At 47.6% G+C, this 21667-nt stretch overlaps 1 protein-coding gene across 17 annotated transcripts in view; it reads left to right on the forward strand.

The window, feature by feature from the left end:
- Positions 1–21667, forward strand: part of Inpp4a (inositol polyphosphate-4-phosphatase type I A) — a 118328-nt gene that overhangs the window by 60071 nt on the left and 36590 nt on the right. For 15 of the 17 annotated variants that reach the window (XR_005488970.2, XR_005488971.2, XM_039084233.2 and 12 more), the window contains exons 2-13: positions 2473–2534; positions 3337–3544; positions 3983–4027; positions 12408–12526; positions 14382–14498; positions 14758–14837; positions 15094–15205; positions 16045–16135; positions 16515–16662; positions 18355–18485; positions 20448–20552; positions 21024–21132. Coding sequence is in view for 15 of the 17 variants with exons in the window: in XM_039084233.2 (XP_038940161.1) it covers positions 3439–3544; positions 3983–4027; positions 12408–12526; positions 14382–14498; positions 14758–14837; positions 15094–15205; positions 16045–16135; positions 16515–16662; positions 18355–18485; positions 20448–20552; positions 21024–21132 (1163 nt within the window). In the remaining 2 variants the exon portion in view is untranslated. Of the gene's footprint in view, positions 1–2472; positions 2535–3316; positions 3545–3982; positions 4028–12407; positions 12527–14381; positions 14499–14757; positions 14838–15093; positions 15206–16044; positions 16136–16514; positions 16663–18354; positions 18486–20447; positions 20553–21023; positions 21133–21667 lie in introns of all 17 variants that reach the window. The other 2 variants (XM_039084225.2, XM_039084226.2) reach the window with 2 other exon arrangements.

Genomic DNA, 21667 nt, shown 5'->3' on the forward strand with positions numbered 1-21667 from the left:
GGTAGAGCGCTTACCTAGGAAGCGTAAGGCCCTGGGTTCAGTCCCCAGCTCCGAAAAAAAGAACCAAAAAAAAAAAAAAAAAAAAGCATCGAGGATACTTCTTACTAAGGCATAACACCTACCTGTGTATGGCACAATGGCTTGTCACTCACAAGCTCACCCAGGGAACCTGCATCCCAGCTGAGGACAGAATGTCCTCAGCCCAGGTGCCACTCCCACCTTTGTAGTGGACACCCAGCCCTACATGATCTCTTTCTGACTTCACAGCACGGATTTTGAGCCCTGTGCCTGCCTGTACTTCATACCAGTCAACTGCCCCGGGTGTGGTTGCTTTCCCAGTAACTAATCTGTTTTGTTCTGTACATTTTACAGATGTTGAACTACTCTTAATGTCTGTCACTGCTCTAAAACATCTCCATGGTGTGTGTGTGTGTGTGTGTGTGTGTCTGTGTCTGTGTCTGTGTCTGTGTCTGTGTCTGTGTGTGTGTGTGTGTCTGTGTCTGTGTCTGTGTCTGTGTCTGTGTCTGTGTCTGTGTCTGTGTCTGTGTCTGTGTCTGTGTCTCTGTGTCTGTGTCTCTGTGTCTGTGTCTCTGTGTCTGTGCGTATCTGTGCACACATGCACGCTGGTGTATGTGTGTGAGAGAGTGTGTGTATGTGTGTGCGTGTGTGCATATCATATATAAATGTGCCTTTCTGTTTCCCATGTTGTGTCCCTAATTGTATCCCATGTTTCAGATGGGTCACATGTGCTACTTGGGAAGGGACTTACAGCTGCCCAGCATAGCTACACCATCTTTCTCTAGCCCAGCACAGCTGGTTCTAACCCTCCTACATCCTTGCCAGTTCTTGGCTCACTCTTCATCACTGTAGCTATTTAAGTGGTAGTTTCAAGCCTCATGGCTTCAGTTGATCTTGTGCATGACGTCTGGGTGTTTTAGAATGATTATAGCGGGGGTTGGGGATTTAGCTCAGTGGTAGAGCGCTTGCCTAGGAAGCGCAAGGCCCTGGGTTCGGTCCCCAGCTCCGAAAAAAAAGAATGATTATAGCGTCTCATTGGTGTTCCTGACTGTATTGTCACTGGGCACTGAGATTGATTCTAGTCTCCATTATTTACAATAAGCAGTTTTGGTGCATGATTCTTTTCCTGTTTGATTGCTTGCCATGGTATAGAAGGGCCCAGGTCTGCCAGCATTATATATTTTGGAAGAACAGATAGGTGGGTCAGGTGGAGTTAGTGTTACTTTGCTGGAGTTTGATGGGTTTATAAAATATTGTACACACTCCTGTTTCATGACTCCTTCCCTTGATGTTTGTATCACCCAGGAGCTTGGTCCACTCCTACTGCGTCTGTCACAGATTTCAGGAGTTGTCCTAGCTTTGTCCTGCTACTGTGACACATGCACTGACAAGAAGCAACTTAGGGAAGAAAGGGTTTCCTTGCCTTACAGTTCAAAAGTCATCACCCTGTAGGCTGGGGTGGGGATAGTCAAAGCAAGAGCTCAGGCAGTCTGCTGGCTGCATCACACCCACTGGCAAGAGCAGAGAGAAACACGTGCGTCCATGCTCAGGGACTGCTTTCTCAGCAGCTGGCTTCACTTGTAAGCAGCTCAGGACCCGCCAGTGGGAGGTGTGAGACATTACACTGCCCACAGTGGGCTGGGTCAGCTAGCCGGCAGGACTGCTTGCCACAGACCAACATGAGCTAGATAATTCCTCGGCTGAGACTCTTTGTGACATGACCAGCCACTGAGGTAGTCCGAGCTTTCTAAGTTTCAATATTTGCCTTGCAAATTCTTGGATAACAGCACTGAGTAACTTCTTCCTTTCAGCAGTTTCTAGAGTGGCTCCCCAACCAGTCTATGAGTCTGAGGCTCATAGGTCAGAAATCTTTGGCTGACCCAAGTGGGAAAGTTAGGAGCACAGCCTGCAGAAGGACATGATCAGTTCAAGGTCTGAGTGCACTGCCCTGCTGTGCTCTCCTGCTCACTCTCACCAAGTTGGTGGGCTGGGCCCCGAGTCTTGCCCTAACAGCTCATGGCTCCCTGGCCTGAGTGTTCCATTTTGCAGGGAGGAACCTGCTCAGCCTGTAGTGATGGCAGGCGGGGGCCCAGTGGAGCGCACTGAGCCCGCTCTCACTAACATGCATTTGGCTCTCACTGTGAGAGCAGTGCAGCCAGCCTCTCAGACAACCAAGAGCAGAGTCTCAGAGCCGCACTCCAGCCCTCCTGGGGTCTGTGCTGTGTGAGTGGGCAAGCCAGGACCCAGCTTCTCTCATTTTCTCCAAACCACATTTCCTGCTTGGATCTTGGGGCAGGCCCAGACTCCCTGGCAGATACCCCTTGGCGTGTAAGGGAATGCGCATCTTCCTCTCTCAATCTTCGGAGTGAGAAGTTAGAGGAGTAACTGTTGACTGTCATGCTCTGGGGAACTTGATATTGGTGAGCTCATCAGGTTGTTCTTTTCTGTCTCTAGATGATGGATCTGTTTGTCCTTCCGTGACGCAATGCCATGTAGTCCAACGGCAAGCATGTATGGTAAGTCACTTGTCAAACAGACTTGAGCGGTAGCCCGGGTCTAAAGGTGTGAGCAGGAGGTGGTGTGTTTGGGTCTATGGGCACTTCTGAGAGGGTTCTCTTAACAAGGCTCTGTTAGCCATCCTAACTTGTGAAGGATGTTCCCTTCTGTGGTACACGGGGTCGGATAAACCTGAAAGTCCCTTCTTGCTGTTGAACCTGAAGCAAAGTGGGAGGTCTGCACTAAGCTGGGCCAGCATCATTCACACTCAGCTGCGGGGCTTTCTGTCACAGCTCCTTCCATCCCCAGCATGCTGCTCCCTGGTGGTTAAGGGTAGATTGTCACCTGACACTGTGGAGAAAGCTTGAGACTAAAACACAACGGAACTTGGTAGCTGAAGGGAGTAAAAATCAGGCTGAGGCTTCAAGCTTTGTCTGTTGCTCTGGACAGCAGAGATCTTCACAGAGTCTCTGTCCTTCTAGCAGAGGTTGTGCTGTGGGATTGATGGAAGATTCTGTGAGACTTGCCAATAGAAGAGAGCTCGAGAGCAGTAAGAAACGCATGAATGCATCACTCTATGACTACAGTTAGGCTGTCTTGTTTTGCAGCCTGTTTTGGTAGAAGCGCATCCTCGGGTACATCGTGTAGAGGGCGGGGAAGAGGAAGATAGGAGAAGGTGTCAGACATCCTAGCCAGATTCCACCTGTCACGAGACACTGCTCTTAGCATCTCGACAGGGTTAGGTCCTGCTCTCTTTCCACAGGAACCGTCTCTCCATCATCAGCCTCTAGACTCTCACTAGTGTTTGCTCCCATGTCTCAGGGATACTGCCATTGTAGGGATCCAGGGCCTGGAGACGGCTCTGCTTTGGGGAATCAGGTGAGGTGACCAAGGAACAAGAAGCATACCCTCACCAATGACATCATGACAGCAAGAGAGCACAGCCCTCGCCATGGTGCCAGGGCCCGTGCGATGCAGCGGGCTTCCACCATTGACGTGACAGCCGACATGGTGGGCCTCTCTCTGGCAGGTGAGTCTCCCCCACTATGCTAGGCATCTGGTCATGAACATGAAGCATGCAGGCCCCCTGCTGTAACAGTGTTGGAAGGGCCAGGAGAGAGCAACCAAGCCTTTGAGAGGTGTCCTGGCGTGGACCCTTCTGGTTGAACTAGGACTCAGGATAGCTAGTGCTCCTAGAACTGGGGACTGGTCTGGTGAAACTGAAGATCATGTTTTTCTAGCTCTGGTGGGTATCTGGGCCTGCCTTCCAGTAGGCAGGATGGAAAGAGGTCTGAGGGGTTTATAAACCATCTACTGTGATATTTTGGGGTGGCCTATAGGAGTTAGTGTTTCTTGTTTCTTTCTTTTTTTTCTTTTTCTTTTCTTTTTTTTTTGGTACAAAAATACAATCTAAATTCTGTGAAGGATTTATTTTGGGTGACTTTTTCTGTCATCTCTCTTCTACCAGGAAACATCCAAGACCCAGATGAGCCCATTTTAGAGTTCAGCTTAGGTAGGTACTTCTGTCTTGATTGTTACTGCTAGTCTGTCTTTAAGAGCCAGCTGTCACCACCACTGCCGCTTCTGAGGAGAAGTAGCGTCTCAGAGGCTGCTTCTAATAACCGATGGAGACCAGAGCTGTGTTTGGGGGTGGGCTGGGGCGGGGGGCTATCTTGAATAAAGCTGCAGTGCCATTCTTTATGGAGGCAAATGCCCATGTTAACAATGGAGTGTTTGGAAGGCTGTGGTGCTGTGTCCATATGCAGAGCAGGCTAAGTGAGCTCCACACAGGTGCTTTGTGGCTGGCCACACCCTCACATCTGCTCAAGTTACTTGTCTCTTTGGAGGGAGGAGAAGTGTCACTGGGCAGGGGGCATACACCTGGCAGAAGGAAGATGAGGGCAAAGGAGGGAAGAACCAGTTAGACTCAGGTTCTTTTACCTCTAGGGATGGTGGGGGAAGTGCTCCATCTCAGCACTGGGAATGGCTATATTCATATAGGAACTTATAAAGCCCATCGAGTGGTACACTTAAAATGGGTGTGTGCGTAAGAAATTTATATCTCAAAAGTGACTTTAAAAAACCAAAGAAGTGAAAGACCAGCAGCCCTCACGGCACATCCATAGCATGAAGCAGGGGAACCTGGATGAAACAGGTGTCGCAGGAGTAGAAGAAAGTACCAAAGAAATTGTGACTTCCACCTCTAAGAAGGAAGGGTGCACCCACCCAGTGCGTCCCTAACAGCACTGCTTACAAGAAGCAGCTGGAGAACAAAGGGCAGCCTCGAAGTTTACCTAACAGATGAAATTTACAAATTCAGGAGAGCCTGGAAGACATCCAGGAAACTGTCTTGGCAAGCAACATAGGAAACGGGAGAGAGCTGGACAGTCCCGGATGCCATCATTTAAGAGAGGAGATGGAAAAATGAACACAAAGAGGAAGTTTAAAAATAATACAAGAAATCCTGTAGACCTGAAGAATGTGAGTCCGTTTAAAAATACCTCTCAAGGCGTCGTGTTTTCCATCACATCTGGCAAGTGCCTGGCCACCATTTTCTCAAGTGCATCCCCACTCCTTCCAGAATTCTGATTAAAACTGGCTTGGTGACGTTGATGAACTCTGGGGACTCTGTCAAACTGCCCCCCTTCTTTTTCTTTCTGTCTGTTCTTCAGACTAAATAATCTTAGCCGGCATCTCCCAAGTGTGCCAACTCTTCCTTTGTCTGTCTAGAGTTGAGCCTCTCAATGATTTTTTTCAGTTCCGTTATTGTACTTTTGAATATTCTCCACATGGCTAGGTTTATGATTTCAGTTCCTTTACAGGTAATTTCTATTTAACAAGACATTCTCCTCATACTTTACCTAGTTTCTTAGTAAGTCAGACATCAGTGTCCCCTCAGGGACAGGTACTGTTGACTTTTTTAGGTTTTAAATTGATCTATGTGTGAACAGGATTTTCTTGTGTGTTTTGTTTTTTCATGTTTTATAAATTATGGTTAAAGATGACATATTTTGAAGAATGTGATGTTGTGACTTTGGAAATCACATTCTCCCTTTCTCTGTTTTTTTTTTTTTTTTTGTTTTGTTTTGTTTTTTTGTGCTGCCATTCTTGTTAGTGCTGTTGCCAATGGCTGAGGAACAGCATCTGTCATGTGGGGCTCCTGAGGGTACCTGCTGGCCACTTGGTAGTCAAGTTAAGTTGAATATCCATAAATCCCCAATATATCCGTGTGTGTGTGTGTGTGTGTGTGTGTGTGTGTGTATGTGTGTGTATGTATGTATGTATGTATATATATGGTATATGTGTGTGTATATGTGTATGGTATGTGTGTCTCTGTGTAGGTATGTGGTGTGTGTGTATGTAATGTGTCTGTATGTATATGGTGTGTGTATGTATGTATGTGGTGTGTGTGTAGGTATGTGGTGTGTGTGTAGGTATGTGGGGTGTGTGTGTAGGTATGTGGGGTGTGTGTAGGTATGTGGGGTGTGTGTAGGTATGTGGTGTGTGTGTGTAGGTATGTGGTGTGTGTGTGTAGGTATGTGGTGTGTGTGTGTAGGTATGTGGTGTGTGTGTGTAGGTATGTGGTGTGTGTGTGTAGGTATGTGGGGTGTGTGTGTAGGTATGTGGGGTGTGTGTGTAGGTATGTGGGGTGTGTGTGTAGGTATGTGGGGTGTGTGTGTAGGTATGTGGGGTGTGTGTGTAGGTATGTGGGGTGTGTGTGTGTAGGTATGTGGGGTGTGTGTGTGTAGGTATGTGGGGTGTGTGTGTGTAGGTATGTGGGGTGTGTGTGTGTAGGTATGTGGGGTGTGTGTGTGTAGGTATGTGGGGTGTGTGTGTGTAGGTATGTGGGGTGTGTGTGTGTAGGTATGTGGGGTGTGTGTGTAGGTATGTGGGGTGTGTGTGTAGGTATGTGGGGTGTGTGTGTAGGTATGTGGGGTGTGTGTGTAGGTATGTGGGGTGTGTGTGTAATGTGTATGTATGTATATATATGGTGTGTGTGTAATATGGGTATGTGGTGTGTGTGTGTGTCTCTGTGTAGGTATGTGGTGTGTGTGTCTGTATGTGGTGTGTGTATGTAATGTGTGTGTCTGTATGTGGTGTGTGTATGTAATGTGTGTGTCTGTATGTGGTGTGTGTATGTAATGTGTGTGTAGGTATGTGGTGTGTGTGTATGTATTGGTGTGTGTAGGTATGTGGTGTGTGTGTATGTATTGGTGTGTGTAGGTATGTGGTGTGTGTGTATGTGTTGGTGTGTGTAGGTATGTGGTGTGTGTGTATGTGTTGGTGTGTGTATGTAATGTGTGTGTCTGTATGTGGTGTGTGTATGTAATGTGTGTGTCTGTATGTGGTGTGTGTATGTATTGGTGTGTGTGTAGGTATGTGGTGTGTGTGTATGTATTGGTGTGTGTGTAGGTATGTGGTGTGTATGTATTGGTGTGTGTGTAGGTATGTGGGGTGTGTGTGTATGTATTTGGTATGTTGTGTAGGTATGTGGGGTGTGTGTGTATGTATTTGGTATGTTGTGTAGGTATGTGGGGTGTGTGTGTATGTATTTGGTATGTTGTGTAGGTATGTGGGGTGTGTGTGTATGTATTTGGTATGTTGTGTAGGTATGTGGGGTGTGTGTGTATGTATGTATGTGTGTAATGTGTATGTATGTATATATATATGGTGTATGTGTGTGTATATGTGTTGGTGTGTGTGTCTCTGTGTAGGTATGTGGTGTGTGTGTATGTATATGGTGTGTGTGTATGTAATGTGTATATATGTATATGGTGTGTGTATGTATCTATGTGGTGTGTGTATGTATTGGTGTGTGTGTGTAGGTATGGTGTGTGTATATGTATGTGGTATGTTGTGTAGGTATGTGGGGTGTGTGTGTGTGTGTGTGTGTTGGAGACAGTATCACTTTATAGCCCTGACTGGCCTAAACTCAGAGATCTCCTGCTAGGCTGCATAGAGAAATTTTAAAAGCTCAAGAACTAGAGACCTTTGGTGTGATGTTTGCTGAGTGTCTGTGTGCATGCTGGCCCAGGTCTTTAGGGTTCACTTCCTGCTTATGCTGAACACCAGAGGTAAGTAGTCTGAGGCAATCACTCATTGCCTCCTCAGTTCTTCTCTGAGCACACACACATCCTCAGACATATGTTAATGCTTGTGCTGGCTTCCTTTAGTGTGAGAGCTTTGAAAGGCCCTGGTATTGCTATTAGCGCCCTGCTCTTACTTCAAGCGCTCCTTTTCTGTTGAGCTTTATGTCAGCTTGTTTGTCTCACATGTCAGCCCCGCCTCTGCCGGCTGCGGTATCGTAAGAAAACACTATTGACTGGGTTGTGCTGCCATAGTTGTCCTGGTAAGCGTGTAGTCAGGGCTTCATATATTTTAGCAAGTGTGTGTGAGTGTGTATGTGTGTAAGTATGTGTAAGTGTATGAGTGCGTGCGTGTATGTGTGTGTGCTTGTGTGTGTTTCTCCGGATGCCAGAAAATGGTGCCAGATCCCTTAGATTCTGACCTTTGAGAGCAGCCAGTCATGGGTGCTTGAATCTGAATTCTTGTAGCCATGTTAGAGCAGGGAGCACTCTAACTGCTGATCTGTCTCTCCAACCCCATCTTGATGACTCTAAGATCTCCATTTTATTCCCCATGTTCTGCAGTGCTATATGATAAAACTTACTAAATGTCCTTTTCAGTCAGAGCTGAGGTAAACTCTGAAGAAAGCCACACCTGGAGTCATCCTAATGAGACTGTTGAAAGTCAGGGACAGAATGTAGAAAGAAATAACAAACTGTGAGCTTTACATTTTTTTTTCTTTTTTCTTTTTTTTGGAGCTGGGGACCGAACCCAGGGCCTTGCGCTTGCTCGGCAAGCACTCTACCACTGAGCTAAATCCCCAACCCCTTACATAGCCACATTCATAAGGTAACTATCATTACTTGACCATTTTCTGAAGAGAAGAGTGTGTGTGTGCGTGCATGAGTGTGGGTACCTTACTTATAGGGCTTGACTTCTCTTTTCTTTCTTTCTTAATTTATTGGCCAAAGCCAGAGTTTACTCAGTAGAAACAGGTTTTATTGTTGTTGTTGTTGTTGTTACTACTTTACTGCTTGCCCTCCCTTCCTTCCTTCCTTCCTTCCTTCCTTCCTTCCTTCCTTCCTTTCCACTTTTCCCCTGAGAATGTCAGTCAGAAGCAATCAGGCTTGAAGCTCAGTGGTAGATCATCTGCCAGTACATGTGGAGAAGCCTTGATCCTTAGCAAGACGACTATGGCAGCACAACCCAATCAACAGCATTCCTTCCCTCTCCCTTCCTCCCTCCCTCCCTCCCTCCCTCCCTCCTTTCCTCCCTCCCTCCCTCCCTCCTTTCCTCCCTCCCTCCCTCCCTCCCTTCCTTCCTTCCTTCCTTCCTTCCTTCCTTCCTTCCTTCCTGATTATTTATTTACATGTCAAATGTTGTGATGTGTTGAGAGTCTCCCCTCCGCTTTGCCTCTGAAAGAGTACTCTGTCCACTTACTCCTGCCTCACCCCTGTAGCATCCCCCTTCACTGGGGCAACAACCCTCCACAGGACCCAGGGCCTCCCTTCCTATTGATGCCAGATAAGGAAGTCCTCTGCTACATATGTAGCAGGAGCCATGGACCCACCCATGTGTATTCTTTGGTTGGTGGTTTAGTCCCTGGGAGCTCTGGGTGGTTCATTTAGTTGATACTGTTGTTCTTCCTATAGGGTTGCAACTGCCTTCAGCTCCTTCGATCCTTTCCTAACTCTTCCATTGGGGTCCCTGTGCTCAGTCCATTGTTTGGCTGCCAGCATTAGCATCTGTATTCGTCAGGCTCTGGCAGAGCCTCTCAGGGAACAGCCATACTAGGCTCCTGTCAGCAAGCACTTCTTGGCATCAGCAATAATGTCTGGGTTTGGTGGCTGCATATGGAATGGATCCCCCATCAGGCTCAGGCTCTAAGACCAACAATTGATAAACGGGACCTCATGAAACTGGAAAGCTTCTGTAAGGCCAAGGACACTGTCATTAGGACAAATCGGCATCCTACAGATTGGGAAAAGACCTTTACTAACCCTATATCTGATAGATGTCTGATATCCAAAATATATAAAGAACTCAAGAAACTAACCTCCAAAAAAAAAAAAAAAAACAAAAAAACAAAAACCCAAATAACCCAATTAAAAAATGAATACAAAGCTAAACTAAGAATTCTCAACTGAAGAATATCAAATGGCTGAGAAGCACTTGAAGAAATGTTCAACATCCTTAGTCATCAGGGAAATGCAAATCAAAACAACCTGAGATTCCACCTCACACCAGTCAGAATGGCTAAGATCAAAAACTCAGGTGACAGCAGATGCAGTCAAGGATGTGGAGAAAGGGGAACACTCCTCCATTGCTGGTAGGATTGCAAGCTGGTACAGCCATTGTGGAAATCTATTTGGTGGTTCCTCAAAATACTGGAAATAGTTCAATAGCACCTTCTTACAATACCACAACTGTTGGAGGCAGGACTGACATGTGAGGCAAACAAGATGCTGACAGAAAAGCTTAACAGAAGGAACCTGAAGGAAAAGCAGGGCGGTAATGCCAGGACCAGGCCCTCTCAAAGCTCTGACTTATTCATGGAAGTCAGTGCATGTAGAGTTGGCATAGGAAACAAATGAGCACTAGAGGATTGGAACGTAGAATAACTCAAGCTAAAAGCCTATGGATTTTTAGGAAAGCCAGATTGACAAAATTGAGGAGAAATTGGTGATTCTAAGAGTAGGCCAAAATGAAACGTCCAAAATGAAGATGGAGAGATGAAGCAATAGAAGAGTGAGAGTATTAAAAACCATGGCAGTGGGGGGCATGGCAGACACACCTTTAGTCCTAGCACTTAGGAGGGAGAGGCAGGCCAGGCTCTGAGTTCAAGGCCTTCTTAGTCTCCGAAGTCAGTTCCAGCCAGCCAGGGCTATCAAGTAAGACCCTGTCTCAAAAACAAGCTAACGATCCCATAAAATCTACAGTAAGAATGTTTAGTTTATTTGGATTTTTTTAAAAAAAAAAAAAAGGAGGCGTAGAGAGATGGCTCAGTGGTTAGGATCACTGACTGCTCTTCCAGAGGTCCTGAGTTCAATTCCTAGCAACCACATGGTGGCTCACAACCATCTGTAATGGGATCCGAAGCCCTCTTCTGGTGTGTCACTATACTGTCAGCTATAGTGTACTTATAATAAATAAATCTTTAAAAAAAGAGAGAAAGGCTCAGTATTTATAGTTGAGTATTTCTCCCAATCTAATAAAGTAAAACTGAAGATACATTATTCTAAGCACATCATAGTAGAGCTATTGAAAGCCAATTTTGGAGAAATTATAGGAGCTACACTCAAGCATGTGCATGCATGCGCGCGCGCGCGCACACACACACACACACACACACACACACACAAAAACAATAATTAGCCTTGACTATCATTTTTATAGCAGGAAAAAATAGAAACCCTGAGACAATATATTTAGAGGTCTTAGAGAAAATAACTACCTAGAGAAAATACCCTTCAATCATTCAGGCGCTGTAAGATATTTTTAAGCCGTACAAACTGAAGGGATACGTCAGCCCCTACCTAGCCTTGCATTCTCAACAGTGCTGCGGGGTGCTCCTCAGGGGCAGGCAGAGAGAGATTCACACTAGAGAGGATGGAGACTGTGCAGTCAGGAGGACCGTGCGATAGCTGCGTGAACAGTAGTGCTAACAGGGTATGTGCATGCATGTGTGAGAGGGAGAGGTGACTGGTAGGGCACAATGAATGCAGTCACTGTATGATTAAGCTAAAAAGAGGTGTTGGGCTTGGGCAATGTGTCCGTTACTTTTCTATGGCTGTGGTAAATACCATGACCAAAGCGTCTTACAGACAAAGGAAGGGCGTAGGCGTCTGCGATGGTGGGGAGGCATGGCAGCAAGCAGCAGCGATCTCAACTGGAGCATAAGCTAAGAGCTCACACTGTGGACCTCAAGCACAGCAGAAAGAGCAGCTCAAAGTAGGGAGAAGCCTTGAACATCAAAGCCCACTCCTCGTGATGGACTTCCTCCAATGAGGCTACAGTTCCTAAGCCTCTGCAGACAGTGTCACCAGCCTGGAACCAGATGTTTGGATGCCTGAGACTATGGAGGGGGGGTACTTCAGGGAACAATGATCATGAGGCGTTAATTTACTTAATGTTGCTTGGAGCAAGCAAGGCATTCCTCTTTTCTAATCTGTAGTGTGTAGCTCCTCCTCCCTATTTTCTGCCTTTTGAATTCTTTCAGGGTTTCCCCCATTTCCTTCTGTCCTTCTTACTATCTTCTTTCATCCTGTTCTCTGCATGTATCTTTCCTATTGTGACTGTGAGAATGCAGTTTGGCCTTAGAGTTGATGCCCTATGTTTGATGATGACAGAAACACAGATAGTATGATAGCTGCCACTTTAATTGTCGTAAGTGTACATGGTGGCCTTAGATGCATTTGCACTGCTGTACTGTCATCCCTACCATCTAACCCCAGGGCTTAAGTACTGAAGATTTAGTGCCCTTATTTTTCAAAGATATTTTATTTTATGTGTATCTATAAGTACCTACATGTATTGTATTATATTGTATTATATTATATTATATTGTATTATATTATATTATATTGTATTGTATTATATGTCACTATGCTGTTACACGCTGAATCAGAAGACCACGCTATCTACTGGTGATGGAAGAGGGAAGAGAATGAGAAAACAGGTTTTTAAAACCTTCTGTCTTACTGACGGTGTGACCATGACATCTCTAGATGTATTATTTTAAGCTTTCTTTTGGGTTTGTGTAGAGGAATGTGCTAACTAGAACTCTATCCAAAAGGATTCCTTTTTTTCCTGTCTTGATTTTATAGCTTGCAGTGAGCTTCACACTCCATCGCTAGATCGAAAACCAAATAGTTTTGTGGCTGTGAGTGTCACCACCCCTCCACAGGCATTCTGGACGAAGCACGCGCAGACGGAGATCATCGAGGTAGGTGCTGCTGGGCCCTCTCTGCCTGGGAGGCCTCCTGCTCACGGTAATCTGTGGCCCCAGCGGAAGGGACGTTCAGTTCCTGTGCAGCTATGGCTTCTCTTCCATTTCAGCTCACTTACCCATTTTGCCAACAGTCCTGGGGTGGCCCTTCATCTGCCACACCGGCCTGAGCTTTGATGGACTATTGGTTAAGGAGGAACCTATGTGATTGGTTGACTTAAAAGAGGGGAGACCTGGCTCTCCCTTGTCACTCCCAGTTGCTGCTGTGATTAGAGAATTCTGCTCATTCACCAGTGTTTGGAACATGTTTACTGTTAGTTTTTTGCATTTTTTTGTGTTCTGTATTGTGTGCTTTTAAAAATAATTTACATAGCTTTACCTAGGGAAGTTTACAAAATCTTTTAGATAGCCAAACACTTTATATGAGTTATAGCACAGATCATAGGAATGTCTGATATGTGACTCCACAGAGTTTTATTTGTAATATGAATAATTACCAAATTGAGCTTCATTTTAATTGTTTTATGTTTCTGTGCTTTTAATATGAACTCATTGATACATAATTTTATATCAACTTTTCCATTTTGGAAGCTAGCCCCTTCTAAGTGAGGTTGCCTATGGTATAAGCACTTGTTGAGCATTGGCCTCAGGCCAAGCACTGTGTTGAGTGTTGGTACACAGTCCTTGCCTTCGAGTTTCCCAGGGAGGAAGGGGCTGAAACATACCTGATCACTTCATGTATTAGAAAGCATGGGAACCAGTAGGGTAGCAGGGTGAGGACACAGGAACAGTATCCCTTTAAGCAGACTTCCTAGGCAGGACTTGACTGCAAGTCCAGGTGAGGTCCTGGTTCTGCATGTCTTTCAGGTAATGCCTGTGCTTCCAGTTTAGGACTGAACGTAGTATGTGGGGCCGGGTGATATAGCAGAGCATCATGGGATTTAAGAAATAACTATATCTGCTTAGTGTGCGTGAGAAACTGACTTTGTAGGCTGAGCAGGGTGCTTGTGATAGAGCACAGTAGCCAGCTTTGCAGGACTTCTGTAAGGAGGTCTCCTGCCTCTGACAGGTGTCTGGGGGAAGGACGCAGGATGACTGTAGCAGAAGAAAGGAGTGGGGACAACAGGTGTGTGGGAAGAGATGCCGGAGGCAGACTTTGTAGGAAGGGTTTGAGCTCTCCCTCCCGGTCAGCAGATGCTCAGCAGACAAGGGGGCACCAAAGTTGAATCCCAGACCTTTAGCCTGCTTTAACAGATTCCCATGGCAGGAGGAAGGAAGATGGGGGAAGGCTCACAGACCCCCTAGGAGGGGCTACCTAGCAGGCACTGAGAGGCCAGACCTAGAGCTGCTGAGAGAGTGCAGTGGAGCTCTGGGGCAGAGCTGCCAGCAAACAGGCACCTGTGATCCAGAAACTAGACCCGGTCCTAACGAGGACAGCTCTCGAAAGGTCAGTTTTAATTATTCCAGACACAGGATGCTAGGATAATTACTGAGCCCGTCCATTCCTCTTTTGTCTGCCTTTGCACACACTGAGAGGAACTCCCCTAAGTAACAGTCTAAGAACACAGCACATCGGAAAATACTGCGAGAATGCCATGCATGTTGAGCCTACGCTCATTTCAGGAGCGAGCCCTCTGCACAGCTTCTGCAGGGCCTGCTGCTCTCTGGTCAGGTCGGTGATGATCCTGCCAGGATTTCTTTCCCTCTTTGGAGAGCAGGGTTCTTTGTTCTTGCCTGGTGCTGCCATTTGTGTTTGTGCTGAGCAGATCAGTAAAAAAAGAATGTTGATTTCCTCGTTCTGAAAATGTGTAGGACAGTGAAAACGAAGCCCAGCTCTTGTGTTCTGTTCTAGGGAACCAACAACCCTATCTTTCTGAGCAGCATTGCCTTCTTTCAAGACTCTCTCATCAATCAGATGACCCAGATCAAGCTGTCAGTGTACGACGTCAAAGACAGATCTCAGGGAACAGTTAAGTGATGTGCATTCGCCTACAGTCTCCCTTCACTTCGAGTTGGGTAACAGTTCAAGCAGGTCGAGTTCACTACTGGCTTATGAATTAGCCTGTGTGGAGACACACTTGGCCCTGGGAATTCTCTTCTGACCATTGCTATGGGTTCATGGGTTAAGCAATGGTGGGAAGGTATTATAGGAATCACTGACTTCCCGGGCTCTGGTACGTGGGTCAGAGGGACGCCAAGTGTCCTACTGATCCCCCGTCTCCCCCCAGATGTACTTGCTGGGCTCTGGAACATTCGTGGTCAAAGACCTGCTCCAGGACAGGCATCACCGATTGCATCTGACACTGAGGTTGGTGCTGGCTCCATTCCTTTCAAAGGGTCTAAAGGTTTGCCCCTCCATGTTCCCAGGGACTGTCTAGGGGAGGCAGTGGTGCCTGCCAAGGGCAGGTAAGATGGACGACTCAGTGTGTCAGAAGGCCTGTCAGATGCTACTACCTTCCTTGATGCTCCCAGGACCCTGGTGACCCAGGGTGACTGAGCTTTGCCTTGAGAGGAAAAGCAGCTGAGGTAATCCAGAGCTTGTCACGGCCTGACGCTTGTTGCAGGTCTGCAGAGAGTGACCGAGTCGGTAACATAACTGTGATCGGCTGGCAGATGGAGGAGAAGTCAGACCAGCAGCCCCCTGTGACCCGGTCTCTGGACACTGTCAATGGCAGGGTGAGTGGGGGCCTCTCTCTTCTCCCTCAGAGACATAGGATCATTGATTCTCTTCACACGGATATGTCTTTGCAAGGGGCAGGACTGCTGCTTGACACTGCCTTCCATTGGGACCCTCGGATACCCTGAGGAATGGGAGGGCTCCTGCTCTGACACACAAAGCATCGCTGACTTGCTCTGGTCTCTGCTCCCTGAGCCACACTGGGCCCTTCTGTGACCCAGGGTTGAGAGCAGAGTATCTTTGCTAGAGTGTATGTGGGGCAGAGCGGGAAGGTGTGAGCGAAGAGGTGATGGAAACCTAGGCCTTCTATCACATCCTGGCAGTGACTGACTTTCCTGGTCACCTTCACACTCCTCCCAACCAGGACCCCCTCCCTGTCTCCTGTCTCCTCATGGCCCACACAGTCTCTCACCCAGACAGTTACCACACAAGAATGCCAGTTTAAGAACCAGTGCTGTCGAAGACGCATTATAAAATGATACCTCATTTTGCCCAAAGTATACTCAGAGCACTTGCACTGAGGATATTCTTGTATTCTTGATGGCTTCTGCCCTTCTGTTTCATTTTGTGTTCCACAACCCTGATACTCAAGGTGCAGTGACTCAAAAGAAAAGTGTCTGTGCAGTAGGACATTGATTGTGTGTGTGTGTGTGTGTGTGTGTGTGTGTGTGTGTGTGTGTGTGTGTGCGTGCGCGTGCGCGTGCTGGGCAGCGTGGGCACTGTTGACCAATTCTTCGAGTTCAGCTTCCAGGTCTTGTGTAACACACAGGTCCACGTCTGTGGCCTGGCTTCAGTCTCCACACCCAGCGTTCTTGTCCTTTTCCCTAACTCTTATCAGATGGTTTTGCCCGTTGACGAGAGCTTGACCGAGGCCTTGGGAATCCGATCCAAATATGCTTCTTTGCGAAAAGACAGCTTACTGAAAGCGGGTAAGCAGGTTCCTCTCAGTGACTGGCCACCCTTTACTCCTGCCTACTTTGACTGGCACACATATGTCCCAGTTGGCACCTCTCTGCCGCTGTTCATCAGTATGGCATTTTCTGCAGTGTGCAGAGTCACTGTTTGCCCTGGCTCTGGTGCTGGCTCTGCTCCTTGCTGTTGATTGACTATCCTCTGACAGCGAGGCGTGCCGGACAGCTGCCTGGTGGGGCTGGCTTTATGTGGCTCTTGGGTTTGTTGTTGCTCTTCGCTTGCTTATCCGTTCTCTTGGGAAAGCAGCTGTAGAGTCACTGAGGGCCCGAGGAGGAGCCGTGCAGGTGGGTCCGCAGCCATTTCACCCACAGCCTGTCTCCTTCATTCCCACCTCAGTGTTTGGTGGTGCCATCTGCCGCATGTACCGCTTCCCAACCACCGATGGCAACCACCTACGGATCCTGGAGCAGATGGCAGAGAGCGTCCTCTCGCTGCACGTGCCTCGGCAGTTTGTGAAGCTCCTGCTGGAAGAAGATGCAGCCAGGTGAGCCGAGTGGGCAGGATGGACCCCATGAGCACACACACGCCTTCCACAGGCGGAGTGCGGACCTGGGCTCTCCCCTTGCTGGCCCTGTGCCCCAACCATCCGAAGCCTCACTGTGCTCCTCGGTCTCGCAATTTGGCGGGCAAGAAGCCCCAGAGGCTTGGCTAACATCAGCACATCCCTCCTTCTCTCTCTTCTTCTCTTCCATCCTGTTTGGGCTCAGAGGATGACCCTTCAGGGTCCTCCCCTCCCACAGAGCTAAGCTTTCATCCTGAGGCCTATTTTCTCAGTTCCAAGTAAGGGTCAGACGATTTTCTGTCTGTCAGACACACAACTGAGCCACCACAACTGACAGCTGTGACCACCACAGCTTCTTCTAAATCGGCATTGGTGATTAACACCATGCATCCAGAAACACAGGGCCCTAGTGTCTTAGTCAGGGCTTCTATTCCTGCACAAACATCAGGACCAAGAAGCAAGTTGGGGAGGAAAGGGTTTATTCAGCTTACACTTCCACATCGCTGTTCATCACCAAAGGAAGTCAGGACTGGAACTCAAGCAGGTCAGGAAGCAGGAGCTGATGCGGAGGCCATGGAGGGATGTTACTTACTGGCTTGCTTCCCCTGGCTTGCTCAGCTTGCTTTCTTATAGAACCCAGGACCAACAGCCCAGGGACGGCACCACCCACAATGGGCTGGGCCCTCCCCCCTTGATCACTAATTAAGAAAATGCCTTACAGCTGGGTCTCATGGAGGCATTTCCTCAAGGGAGGCTCCTTTCTCTTCAATAATTCCAGCTTGTGTCAACACAAAACCAGCCAGCACACCTAATGTGGATGTTTTCAGTTTTCACCCTGAAAAATTCAGAATTTGAGAAAAATAGCAAGAATACAGTGAGGACCACATACCACTCATCTAAATTTACAAACTATTGTTTTGCTGTTTTATCGGTTTATGTACATATTTGTTTCGTAATTTTAACTTAAGAGCCACTGTCTTTATTTGCACATGTTTATACTGTAATCAGCACCTACAATTTTCAAGTTTAATTCTTAGTGTACAGGGCTGGGGCATATGTGCATGTGTCATGTAGGAGGTCAGAGGTCAGCCTCGTGGACTCCGTTCTCTCTCACTACGAGGCTCCTGGGATCTAACTCAGCCACTTTTAAACCCTGAGCTGTCTCCCCACTCTCTTGCTGTGAGCTTTGGTGTGCTTTCTGTGTGCTGCTGCTTCAAAGAGCCCCTTCATCGGGCAGGTCCTTTAGAGCCAGTTAAGGTGTTGACAACAACTGTATGTGCAGGGCTGACACCCAGTGTGGGCAGCAAGGATGCTCAGATGGGAGATGGGCCCCCCTCCCAGAAGTGTGAGACTGTCGCTGTGTTCTTGACCCAAAAAGGGAGTTGTCGGAATGAGGGTGGGGAGGTGAGTGGTGTCTCCCATCTCCTGTCCTTCTGGTCTGGAGTAATGCATCATCCTGCAGAGAACTGGAACTGAGCGACATTTTCAAGGTCACCAGACAGAGCCCCTCATCAGCTGCTCCCCCGCCCCACCCCACAACATTCGTTGGCTCCTGTAGTTGCTCTGTGTGCTCAGTGATCTCTCACATCATCCTGTGAGGATGGATGGCAGTGGTCCCAATTGCAGGGAGGTGAACCAGCCAGCCCTGCAACCTGATGTGTGTTTTATTTGCAGAGTCTGTGAGTTGGAAGAGTTGGGGGAGCTGTCCCCTTGCTGGGAGAGCCTCCGGCGCCAGATTGTCACCCAGTATCAGACTATCATCCTCACCTACCAGGAGAACCTGACTGACCTCCATCAGTACAAAGGTGGGTGTGGCCCTGTCTTCCCAGGTACCTGCATCTCCCACACTGCTAACCAGGCACTGAAGACCTGGGGTGCTCAGACTTTCGGATCATCTTGAGTGGGTTTTAAAATAGATTCTCAGGTAGGTGTGAATTCTTTCAACTCTGCGGTTTTCAGATCTTAGTTGAAATGATAAATCAGTGAATTGCAAGAAGTCTTTCTCTGGTATTTTCTCCTAAAACAACCCGGGAATTGAGGTTGACGTCCCAGGTTTCCTTGGCCTTGTTGTTCTTCATTTTCGCCTCATACCCCTGAAAAACAAAAGATAGGGACTGTTTGCCTGAAGCAAAGCAGTTTCCCAGCTTAAATAGTCGATGGCATTTTTAGTGAGTGGGTAAGTTGTCAGAGTGCAGTTCGCTCTTTTAAACTCAAAGGAGAAAGTGAAGTTCGGACACTTGAACTTTTCCTCCTCTTTACTTGCTTCTCCTTTTCCCCAGGCTGGAGTCTGGGGGTCAAGCCCAGACTTAGTGCATGCTAGGAGAGCGCCCTTCTTGGTCAAACCTCTTTTTAACTTCTTTTTAACCCATTTTCTATTCCAAGTGGGATGATTATTTTTTATTTCTTAGTTTAGTCTTTTAAAGTACTCTTTTTTTCTTATGATTTATTTCATAAAGATTTATTTTTGAGACTATAATATAATTACATTTCTGTCTTCCCTTCCATCCTTTCTTTTTGTTTTTTGTTGTTTGTTTTTATTTTTTGCTTTATTTATGTATATGAGTGCTTGGTCTTTCTATATGTCTGCACACCAGAGGAGGGCATCGGATCCCATTACAGATGGTTGTGAGCCACCACGTGGTTGCTGGGAATTGAACTCAGGATCTCTGGAAGAGCAGTCAGTGCTCTTAACCGCTGAGTCATCTCTCCAGCCCCACTCCTTTCTTTCAAAGTAGTCTTTATCTTTGGTTTCTTTCCTTCTATATACTGCTTTGTCACTTTAGGGAAAATCATGACCCCTCACCGTGATTTTCACATACAATATGGGAACTTGTTTTTAAACTTAGCAAGGTGGTAGTGTGTGGGACTGGTCCAAGCTTGAGAAGTCTAGTGCATCACTTAGAAAGATGCCAGCATTTGCCTGAGGGGTTGAGGCACCGGCACATGCTAGATAAATGCTCCTGAAAAAGTGTGCAACTCATGCAAACTTGAGTTTTCTAGGATAGAGCTTTTCAAATGTCAGAAGCATCCTTATTCTGAGACTCTCAGTTAAACACTGGCCTTGGCTATATTCCTTACAGTGTCCAAGACAGGCACCCTGCAGGTCTGAGAGTCACAGTGTGTCTTCTATACTCCTGTAGGCAGAGCACAGTGGCAGTCTACCCGAGAGCCATCGCTCTCCTCTTGTCACTTTCACCTTAGTTAGCTCTAGATTCTGATTCTAGAAATAAGACTGTGGCTGCTGGTTATGCTGTCAACCTCTCTAGGCCCCTGTGTGAGGGAACTTACTGAAACGGGTTGGAGAGGGCAAGCAGTGCCATGGAGCCTGACCCAAGGTGAGGTACAGGTCTGCTCTTCATTTCAGATTGAGGTGTGCTGTCACAGGAAGGCAGTTTCGAGGCTCTGAGGTGATGGCCGTCTGTAGACTTGGCAGGCAGTCTCTGGCATGGACCACTGCTTTCTGTCATGGTGGCACCACACCACCTATGGTCACATCTGTATAGCATGTCTTTCTGAGCTGAGCTGTAGGAGGAATGGCCTCCTCACTACTCTAGCCTTCTAAGAGCTGATTATCTCTGGCTCTGCTCACCAGAGAGCATTCAGAGCCAGTCCCCTGCCTGCAAGCTGTCCTCCCACCTACTGTCTTGAATGGCCACTCAGAATAGTCCAGGCCTCAGTTGAGATGCACCTGCTTCCGTGCTGCTCCAGGCGATTTCTGCTTGTGTACGGTGCGTGTTGATGGTCTGTTTTCTTGTTTTACTGCTTAGGTCCTTCGTTTAAAGCAAGCAGCTTGAAAGCAGATAAAAAGTTAGAATTCGTTCCCACAAACCTGCACATACAGAGGATGCGAGTTCAGGACGACGGCGGCTCAGGTACCTGCCCTTCTCACCCGTTGCTGGGTGCTGCTCTGCTTCCTTCTTTCTGTGTACTTGGTCCTTGAATTGCCCTTTATATGGCCCATTTTTCCTATATTCTGGGCAGCAAGAGACACCCCCCCTACCCCCTACCTCTCTCTCCCTCATTCTTCCAACGCCCAAGGACAAAGTCCAAACCCCTTCCTCTTGGCTCTTCAGCTTCCTTTTGTTTTCACAGCAGAAAGTTGCTGGTCAGTGACCCTTTCCCAAGAGAAGAGGAAGTGAGCACTTAGTCCAGGCGGTGGCGTTGCCTTTTGGCTTTCTTACTGAATAGTTAGTGTTGGGTCCAGCAAGCCCTCTTTTGGCCTCTGGATGTTGGATTAGGGAGCCACATGGGCTGCAGGTCCCACAATGCTATGCGGGTTGCCATAACTAGCTTATCTGTCAGCCTGACCCCAGAGTAATGGAAGAAAGCTTTCTGTCGCTCAGATCAGAACTACGACGTCGTCACTATTGGAGCCCCAGCAGCACACTGCCAAGGTTTTAAGTCAGGAGGTCTTCGAAAAAAGCTGCACAAGTTTGAAGAGGCCAAGAAGCAGTAAGTGAAGGAGGGTCTTTGTGATCCTTGTACAGTTGTGTCTGACGTCTGTGAGTTAAAACGAGAATCAAAACAGAGCTGCAAAAGCATCCAGCCATCTGATCTGCTTCTGCGTGGCTGGAGGAGCTGCCTCAGGGACCCTGTGCTGCTCTGTGTGCGTTGGGCTGAGGGGAGGGAGTGGTGAAGCACCTAGCCACTAGTCTAGTCTTTCCAGGGAGCTGCATACAGAGAGCCGCCTCTGAGAGCTGTTTCTGGCAGCTAGCTGCCTGTGTACGGTGCCTGCTGTCTCAGCGTCCTGCAGTCTCTGGTCAGTTGGTGGAGCACCCGACCCGTAAAGCCTCTGACAAGACAACACTTTCAGGGATCATTCTGTAGTTCCTAAAGCCCCAGCACTCTGTTCTTTCCTAAAGGACAGCAGTGGCAAGTGTTCTCACAACTGGAAGGATCTAGAGGGTTGTACAGTTCTGCTCCGAGCAGGAAACTGAGGCAGGGTGGGCAATGTCACCTAGCAAAATGTAAATGTGGTTAGAAGGTG

The sequence above is a fragment of the Rattus norvegicus genome, chromosome 9, assembly GCF_036323735.1.
Source record: "Rattus norvegicus strain BN/NHsdMcwi chromosome 9, GRCr8, whole genome shotgun sequence".
Lineage (NCBI taxonomy): Eukaryota > Metazoa > Chordata > Mammalia > Rodentia > Muridae > Rattus > Rattus norvegicus.